At 42.8% G+C, this 10158-nt stretch overlaps 1 protein-coding gene across 2 annotated transcripts in view; it reads left to right on the plus strand.

The window, feature by feature from the left end:
• Window positions 1-1350: 1350 nt before the first annotated feature.
• Window positions 1351-10158, plus strand: part of TMEM39B (transmembrane protein 39B) — a 14213-nt gene continuing 5405 nt past the window's right edge. For both annotated transcript variants that reach the window (XM_018566545.1, XM_018566546.1), the window contains exons 1-6: window positions 1351-1453; window positions 2050-2228; window positions 5826-6045; window positions 7900-7983; window positions 8060-8214; window positions 9489-9807. In XM_018566545.1, coding sequence (XP_018422047.1) covers window positions 2101-2228; window positions 5826-6045; window positions 7900-7983; window positions 8060-8214; window positions 9489-9807 — 906 coding nt within the window. In that variant the 5' untranslated portion in view covers window positions 1351-1453; window positions 2050-2100. The remainder of the gene's footprint in view (window positions 1454-2049; window positions 2229-5825; window positions 6046-7899; window positions 7984-8059; window positions 8215-9488; window positions 9808-10158) is intronic.

The raw sequence follows: 10158 nt of genomic DNA on the forward strand, positions 1-10158 counted from the left end.
CAAACCAAGCTACCTACCTGGAAATAGTTTTACAATATCTCCTACTACTGATCAGGAAGGTGTGCACTGAAGCTTCAACGTTCTTCATCAAACTTTTTAATTTTTTTAAAAAACTTGTAGCTGGTCTAGCCTGCAATATTGTATCATATAGTTCCGCTACTATATTACAAACAGACCATTATGGACAGCCGTCCTAATAAGCCAAAGGCTGAATTCACAAAGCTAACAGGCTATAGGTTCTTATTTTAAAGTGACAGTAAACTCAGGAGTTATATCTTATAAATACATTCAAGTACCTTAACTATTAACAAAACAGTATCTTATTTGTGTATCATTCAGCTGTAGATCCTCAAATCATCTCTGTATTGGTGCTGACACTGTCCTGGCCCCTGACAGCTCTGTAGGGCCACACCTACTATTTAGTATATGACAGAAGACTGTCAGGCACCTCAAACATTAGAGGAGAGGGTCAGAAACTGTTGACATGCAACAGGTTTGGTTGGAGACTGAGGGCACACTGCAGGAGGCAAAGATTAGGGATGTGCTACATGAGATTGCTAGAGATGAGGAAAGTCCAAGGTACTGGTGGCAACTGAGCCTGCACAAAACTGTCACTGACCCCCTCTTCCAGCCCAATCAGTTGCGGACAGGGCATTTAATGCCCCCAACTGCACATCACAAAGCGTTGGGAATGCCTCTGCTGCAGCTGATTTACCCAATGCCGGGGGGAGGGGACTGTATCAGTGATGTATCCACTTGGGTCACACCCACATCACTCATCCCTACTAGAGATCACAGATGCTTGACATTACAGCTTCTTTACAAATGAATGCTCCTGCTTCTAATTGCACTGCACATAGGGTTGCCACCTGTCCAGGATTCACCCGGACAGTCCGGGTTTTGAATGCTGTGTCCGGGTTTCATGGCAGCTGAAACCTGGACACAAGATGTCAGGCAGATATGGGCAACCAAAATTAAGATAGGGGCTACAGGCCCCCCACAGAAAATAGTCTCGACTGTGATATTTACATATTAATGGGTGGCGCTATTTACATATAAATGAGCCGCCACTCATTCTCCGAAAAAATTCTGTGCGTTGCTAGAGTGTTCGGGTTTCACTGGAAGAAAAGGTGGCAACCCTAACTGCACATCAAGTGCCTAAAGGCCACATGTTGAGCACAATGTGCGTTAACACATTACTAATAGAGCCAGAATCTCCCCATTGCTGCCCAGCAAACACAGCCCAACGATACTACAGCTGGTCAGCTACTACACAACATATAGCCTCCCCATGGCAGAGCACGAAGAGAATGCGCACGCACTAGGTTTTTCTCACGAGTCGCTGCGTCTGACGTCATGACGCGATTTGGAAATCGTCCTACACAAGCGGGATCTCCCTGCGCGCGTACCCGATGCGGTATGACACAAGGCGCGCTCTCGCCAGGCAGAAGCGGTGAGTGTTTTTGGGGGGTGGTGACCAACCCTGATTACTTACCTCCGGGAAGTCGGGGAACACGAGGTGTTCCCGTTCATGTATGCAAGGTGGGCTCTCGTAGTGTTCTGCACTGCTGTCTGACGGGTGTGGTGAGCCTTTCTGAAGTGCTTGCCTTGCATGTGTTGCTTCCCAGGGTCACTGATTACCTCTGCACGCATTTTCATTATCGCTGTCAGCACCCAGCTGTGATTGATGTGGCCCTGTCTGAGTTCATGTGCTCTGAGCTCTTCCTCCTGCGACCCTAATATCTAGGCTCCTCCTGCATTATTTGCATTGCATTCATTTATGAAGGGTTCCAGTATTACCTAGTGTTAGCCTACAATGTATGATTTGCATGAACTCTGACATGTGCTGAAGTGCTATTTCTTGAAATGTTGTCATATAGCAAAACTCAGGTATTGATAACCTCTGGTTCATGTGCAGTAGTGGCTTTAATCAGTAATGGCCAAGAACGGTACTCTACTAATACATTTACACCGACACTAGTAATAATTCTATTTAGATGTACATTTTAGAGCTGCTTTGTTGATGTGATTTTTCCTATGCACACCCAGGTTAATCAACCATACATGCCAGGCAGCAACTAAAGATCTCTAAGCCCAGATATGGCTGGGGGGCGTCGGGGCCCAAACCGGACATCTTACTGTCGTACACCCCTTTGTGACCCAGGATCTGGAGGTGGTGCAGTTCATGGTGGAACGCCTGCTGTCAGTGGAGTGAGATCCAGAGCCAGGTACAAACAAAACTAAGCAAAGTTCTATGTGTCCTAGCCAAGATACAAGGATTATTGATTGCTTTAAAGAAGAACTCCAGCAAAACGTTTTCTTAACCCTTGCAGTGGGGCAACACTTGCACTCAGTAAGTGCCTATTTTGGTCTAGGTGCGCTAAAATAACAAACTTATACTCGCCAAAAGGAGCAGTTAACCCTTTGCAGTGCGGTGGTAGCCCCACTGCAAGGGTTAAGAGGATTAAAAAAAAAATTTCCTGGACGTCTTGTTAACCTCTTGCCGTCCGCCCGTAGTAGAAAAATGGACGGACGGCACTGCTGCATTGGCGGGTTGACGGCATTTACAGGAGCCTGCAGGGAGAAGCGCCCTGCATTTCAGGCAAGTGTGGGGGCTGCGGGATTGCTCCACGTTCCACCCTAAATATGGGTGTAACATGGTACGAAAGGTGGAATTGGCCCTTAATGTCTTATTTTTGATGGAAAAACGTATTGAATTCTAGTTGGTTGTAAGGATATTGTAATAGGGTAAGTTTACTATGGTAAATCCTTGTTGATAATTGCGTACGTTGCTCAACATGGTACATAGATAAGTGCAGTGATTTTGTATGGGTAAACTTCGAAGGTTGCTTAGACCTGTTAATCCCCAAAATTCTCTTCCGTACCAACACGCTGCTAGGTAACATTAACGCATTGGCGGGTTTGACTGTATACGTGTAGCTTAAAGGGTGATGAATAGTTTTTCTTGAGAGCAGGGAGCAACTTTGAGTGATCACAAATAAAATGACAGCACCGGGAACCATTTATATCCATGCCAACATGATGTGTATTTTGTTTTAGTTACCTTGGTGACATTGCTGGAGACCTACATCCAGATGTGCGCTGTACATTTTGCTTTTTCCATTATTAGCTTTTAAAGGCTCACTGTAGCAGAAAAATGTTGTATTCGATGTGGGGTTAATTCAGTATATCAACTATTATTTCATGGGCATTTGTATTGTTCTCCATCTATACATGTGGGCAAGCTGTCCAGCAAAGTGACAGGGGTTGGAATAAACTATTGTGTTTTAAACTTCTTTTTTTTAATTTTTATTAATTCCAAGAGAAAAAAAAACCCCATGTTGTGAAATTGTTAGCTGGAGTTGGGCTTTAATTTGTTTTCCACACTGTAGAGTAGTCACTGCTCCAAGCTCCCTACCATGATGGACTACAATCTCATGTTTAGTTTATTCATTTGCATTGAATTTATAGTCCATCGCAGGAGCCAGCTTGGAGCAGTGACTACTTTACAACACACACAGGGACCATGGGGAACAACAGCAGCCACCCTCCAGAAGGAAGGACAGTGTCAGCACCAATTCAGAGATGATTTGAGGATCTACAGCTGAGTGATACACAAATAAGACATTTTTGTTAATTGTTGAAGGAGAATTATGGGCAGAGTGAAATGCACTCATCCTCATAGTTAGAGCTGACGTGTGACACTGCAGCTGTCACACGTCGGCTCTATAGATCGAGAACTGAGCGATCAGATATATGTGGTCTGTCAGTCACTGCTCCCTGCAGTTCCTCATTCCCCTCTCTGTTCCTCCAGTGCTGACTGGAAGGATAGAAGGGGAGGGGACAGACATGTTCTAGAGAAGCAGGGCCAGCTGTCAATCAGATAGCGGGGTCAATCAGAACAATATTGTCAGGATCCTTCCCAGCTGCAGCACAGTTCTGCGCTGTTGGCATATAGTCCAGTGACCCAAAAGAGAGCTATAGCTAAAAAAAAAAGGTTTGGCCATAGTTCTCTTTTAAGTTACTTGAATGCATTTTTTTAAAATGTAACTCCTGATTTTAGTGTCACTTTTAAATAAAATAGGTTTATGAAAGATTTGCTTGCAAAAGATTGTAAATACTTTTCCTACTATCCATGCCACTAAACTCTGCTGTAATGTGGAGAAATTGCTGCCATTTATGGGGACGGGGTGTGTGGCAGGAGGATTCCTGGTCACCCGCTGTGTCTTGTGGTTCCCCCTGCCGACCCCACGAATCATTACTGTGTCATGTAGTGGTGTGGTTGGGGACGGGGGGCGGGAGGAACCAATATGCGCAATGGGAGGCTAAGAGTTCGACACTTCCAGAAGTCTCCATTTCTAAAGAGATCTCACTCAATGATAGCTCTTCATCATAATGGCATTAAGCAGCATGGGCAGCGGAAGAAATTAGTACTTGTAGCTTAAATGGTGATCAAAAGCTTTTTTTTGAGAGCAGCAAACCACTTGCAAGTAAAATGTCATCACCAGGGTTCATTTATATCCATGTCAACACGATCGGAATGGCATTCAGCAGCACAGACAGCAGAAGAGGTGAGTATTTTACAATTCTTTGCAGGAACATTTTTTATTAGCAGTTTTATTAAAATAACCGAGTCGCTTTAAAACCTTGAATTCATGGTGACACCACTGCACTGAGTTTACTACAGAATAAATAGCATTGTCACCCTTTCCAGGATGGGGAAAATCAACAGATCTACTGGCCAATTGATCAAGGAATAAAACCTGTTGTTCCTGCTGGGGATCACATTGAAAAACATAATCTAATGCGTTGATGTTAGTCATATATGGTTTTTTTCTTTTGCTTATTGTTCCACTTTAATCTGTCGTTATAAATAACTACACAGAAATGTTCCTGATATACTTGTGACTAAGTGCATGCTACAGCATCACTTAATTTTCTGTATGCTAAGTGATTTATTGAATAATTATAAATGTGTAGGCGTGTATAAATAAGTGAAAAGACATAATGGGGGGGGGATCTATCAAAACTGGAGCAGACAGAATGTGGAGCAGTTGCCTAGAGTAACCAGTAGTAGTAGTAGTAGTAATCGGCTTCTCTGTTCAGTTTGTTCAGTTAAGGTGCCCATACACTGCTCGATTCTCGTACGAGAATCGCGGGAAATCCCACGATCGTACGAGAATCGAGCAGTGTGAACGAAGGCGTGCGGCCGTTTTTACTGTAGGGTCGCACGTCTTTTGTCGAACCAGCATGCTCGAAAAGCTGCCGAGAATCGGTACAATTGTCGGCGGGTTTCTAGCCTGCTCGTTCGACAGCTGCGGAACGGGACGGCACGCGCACACTGCCCGTTCTGCATTGCGGTCATCGGAAGCCCGCCCCTCAGCAGGGCGGGCTTTCGATGATCGCAGGTACGATCTGCCTGTCCAAGATGGGCAGATCGTACGAGCTTTTAATAAGCTTACGACCATGGCAAGACAAAAGCCTTGCCATAGTTGTAAGGTGTATGGGCACCTTTTTAAGCTTTGAAAATAAGAATCTGATTGGTTGCAGTGCACAGCTGTTCCAGATTTTGTCTGCTCTAGTTTTGATAAATTCCCCTCAATGTATTGTGTGTGTGTGTGTATATACTGTTTGCTCAAATCATTTGTGCGGAGAGGCCTGGGCTGTAAGTTTTCAACTGAGGAAATTTTCCTGCACAATCCAGATGAACATAACTTTTTCTGTCATATGCAGCAAGACTGACGTATGGTTTGTAGATGTAGGGTTTCAGACTATATTGAGGTAGTCCTCATTTCCATTAATCAAAATATGTTTTCCTTTTTCAGAAGCAGTTCCAGCACCGGCTTGTCCAGCCCCCCTCTGGCTGCTCAGACAGTAGTACCTCTACGGCACTGCAAAATCCCTGAGCTACCTGCAGATCGTCACCTCCTGTTTGAGCTGCAGCTTTTTTTGTGTCACCTCATTGCCTTGTTTGTACACTACATTAATATCTACAAGACTGTTTGGTGGTACCCTCCATCTCACCCTCCTTCACATACATCTTTGGTGAGTAGCACAAATGGGTGATATTTATGTTAAAATAATTGTCTTAAAATGTGCGTTCGAGACAGATATTACAGAGCGGTTTTGCAGTACCCTAGGGTTCCGCGGGAAGTCCCCAGGGGTTCTTCCACTGGCCTAAATGGCAGTGGATTTATAGATATCCAACAGTTTCTTCAGTGCTCTTAAAGTGACACTAAACCCAGACGTTACATTTTAAAAATGCATTCAGGTACCTCATCTCATGTTTCTCAGGTATCATGTTTAGTTTACAAATTTGTTCTGAGATTGCAGTCCATCACGGGAGTGAGCTTGGAGCGGTGACTGCTTTACAACACACACACACGGGGGCCATGGGGAACAAACATTGCCACCCTCTAGAAGGAAGGACAGTGGCGGCACCAATTCAGAGATGATTTGAGGATCTACAGCCAAGTTAAACACAAATAAGATACATTTCTGTTAATAGTTAAGGTGCTTGAATGCATTTTTAGGATTTCACTCCTGAGTTTAGTGTTACTTCAAGCTATCACTCAAGTACTGAGTACTGATGGGCAGATTGATGTCATCCCAGCAGTACTTGTTGAGTTCCCATTCCTGATGTCACCACACTGAGCAAGCAGCTTGGGAAGACAGGAACAGCTCACGCAGAGCCAGCAGTGCAGGACAAGAGAAGCAGCATCTTTAAGGTATGTAACTGTATTCTTTCCTTAAGCTGGCCATACACATTGTTATTCTCGTTCAGCCCTGCACGCTGAGCAAGATAAATCTTTCGATTCCACCACCAACTGCATTTGTAGTCCTCTATAAGCTGATGGTATTCTGCATTGCTGTATAATCTTTTTGCTGTGATTCATAGTTCTCTATAGTTGGTAGTATTCTGCATTGCTGCAAAATGTATTGCTGAGATTTGTAGTTCCTATACAGCTTGGCGTCATTGGCAGAGCTACAAGGGTTGCAGCTGTGACTTGGTTCTGGTGCTCCAACGCTGTCCTTAAATCTTTAGTCTGTACTGTTTTTAGTTTCACATGACACTAAAAAAAGGGATCAGTAATTGGTAATGGTGAGTACTTGAGGAAAAGTATCGGTACTCGTACTCGGTCTTAAAAAAAAAAATGGTATCAGTGCATCCCTATTCTAATCCCATCTAACTTTAATACATAATGTGTAGACTATACATATGTGATGCCCTGCATTATTAAACAAGTGTAAGATTTTTATTGAGTAGACACTGGTTGCATGATGAAATTTGAAAGAGGTTTTTAGTCATTCTAATTTGGTCAACAAGAATAAGTAGCATGCATTGTTTTCTTAAACCAGTGGTCTGAAAGATGGCTAATCATTTTTAATTTGATTTGGATTGAATAAAGTAAACCTATCATGAGAAGCTGCCATTGTCTGCTGAAAATTCCAGCTGCCTGGCTGATATTTGTATTACTTGCTTTAATATTTTCCAAGTCTGTGAACTGGAACCAGTAGGCAGATCAATAAAACATCAGAAGTCCATATCTGTTTTGGGTCAGAGACTCAGAGTATTAAAGTCTGAGGGGTCAGCATTTTCAAAAGAAGTCCGCAATGGCAACCACTAGGATTCCTTTCAAGCTCAACTCCCTCCCTTCCACCCCCTCTAACTTATCACTTTAATGTTTTTTTTGTTTTCTTACCTAGTCAGCAATCAGAAAGGGGTGGGAGGTCAAGATGAGGTCATGTTTTGCCCAGAGTTGGGCTTTAAGGTCTAGGTTATGTTATTTTAAGGTATAGATCAGATCTTCTGTGACTATAACTGAAGACAAGACATGTTAATTAGAACAGGGTTCATCTGCTAAAACAAACCCTTCTCATTTATTTCATTTACTACAGAACTTCCACTTGATAGATTTTAATGTTTTGACACTTACTACGATTGTGCTCGCTCGAAGATTGATTGCAGCTATTGTGCGAGAGGTGAGTCTGCAGAAGAGAACTCAGTGTAAAGTTTTTATTTTTTTCTTTTAATAATTTCTCATCTTTGTTTCTCCAGGCTTCGCAAGGAGGGAAGTCCTCACTGCCGCACTCATTGCTTTTGGTAGCTACACGGTTTGCAGTGCTCACTGGAACGGGATGGAGCCTGTGTCGCTCTATTATACTGTTGTTCAGGACGCATTCATTCCTCAACCTGCTCTTCTTGTGTTACCCGTAAGTGAAGGCTTATTAGTGGAGCATGTACTTGATAGTTATAGCTTTTATATATTCCTACAATACCACTCACTCGAGAAAATGCTTGGAGTATGACGAGAATTCTGTTGCAGCTTTTGCTGGGATTTCCCCTGTTATGTCACTTGGTGGCACAGGAGACACATGCTTAAAAATAAATCAGTATTATTATGGTTAAATAATTTTTATAATTGAAATTTTGCAACGCAATAAGACATTGGAGATTGATCCAAACAGAGTAAGTAAAAGAACATGAGCTCAATGGAAGAAAGGTAGGATTATAACAAGAAACAATCAAAAACGACTCCAGTTTGCAACTCCATAAGCAACATGTTTGAGCCCAAAAAGAATATAACGAAAGCCGTAGAGGAATAGCAGAAAGCAAGAATCAGAAAGAGAACAAGAAAGATTAATGAAAAATAAAGGGGGAAAGAAAGGTATGCTGTGGGGAGAGGGGGGGGGGGAATTTAGTTAACTTAGAAGACTAAGCCTAAGAGCCAGTCCCCAACCTAAACTGAAGCCAGGTCAAAGTCTTTGTTTCAAGGAGGGCAAAAAAAGTATCCACACAGCCAATAGAGCATAAAAACCATCGAAAGTGTCCGAATCCATTGCCAACAGTTCCTCTATCTACATAATTTCATCCATAGAGTTGGGATAGTGGGACAGAGACAGCAGAAGACAGGTATAATTTGGCGAGCGGCCGAAAAGATAAATTGAATGAATGACTTCTTCTGATGCTTCCTGGAGCTGGGATATATGGATAAAGGAACAACATCCAGGGAACCATTGCGTCCCCTTATAGGTCCTTACAAATAGTGAAGATCTGGGACCAGGACCAGGAGCGTTGTTCTAGGGGGCAGTCCAGATCAGTATTTTTAAAGTGAAAGTTACTTGCCATTTTTATATAGTGCCAACATACTAGACCGCATGTTACATAAATCCATTCAGGTTAGTCCGTACCCCCGAAAGAACTTTAATGTCACTACCACAGTCATACTTTAGGCCGAACAGCGTGGTGACCCGAAACTCACCAATATGCTTTGAGTTTGTGGAAGGGAACCAGGGAAATTGGAGAAAACATGTAAGAATATGGGAGGATTTTAAACTTTATGCAGATAGTTTTCCTGGTGGAATTTAAATGCAAAACCCAAAAATGTAAATTAGAAATGCAAATAAGCCACTGTACTTCCCAACTGTGTTATACAATTTTCATATAGTTAAATGCCGTTCTGATAGAGCACTTTTGTATGTTACAGGTTTGGCATGTACATCCCTTTTCTTCATCTGGGATATGATTTCAGGCGTTCAAGTCTTTTTGCAAATGTTCCTGGCGCCCGTGTTGGAGATTTAAGTTCTGTGGATAAGGCAGGTCGAGATTATCTGACAGTGCTGCAGCACATGTGGAGGCCCAGCACAGATCCTCTTCCCACACATGCATGCTGCCTCTCTCCTGACCTTATCCGAAGTGAGGTGCATTATCTGAAGCTGGACTTCAACTGGCGTGTGCGGGAGGTGCTTCTTAGTTCCATGTTGTCAGCCTACTATGTGGCCTTTGTACCTGTGTGGTTTGTCAAGGTACTGGCATGGCGTATTGCATATACAACTGACAGTGGGTGGAATGGGAACACATTACTTGTTTCTGTTAAGTCTTTTGCAAATATGGTTGATTTTAGAGAGCTGTCCCGCCTCAGTCATTAGAAAACACCATTACCCTCTGCAGTCGCCACTCCTGAATCACATGACATGATACAGAGGGTGTTCATTGGACATACAGTTCCCATTTCTGGAGAAAAATTGCTCTTGTCTAACATGTTAGGAAATCAAAAAAATATTGTGGTATGTGAGTGTGTGTGTGATAAAAATAAATATATATATATATATATTATTTATTCAGTCTTGTGACCTCTTGTTTCCAGGTCAGTGACC

The sequence above is a fragment of the Nanorana parkeri genome, unplaced genomic scaffold, assembly GCF_000935625.1.
Source record: "Nanorana parkeri isolate BGI_ZX_2015 unplaced genomic scaffold, ASM93562v1 scaffold959, whole genome shotgun sequence".
NCBI lineage: Eukaryota > Metazoa > Chordata > Amphibia > Anura > Dicroglossidae > Nanorana > Nanorana parkeri.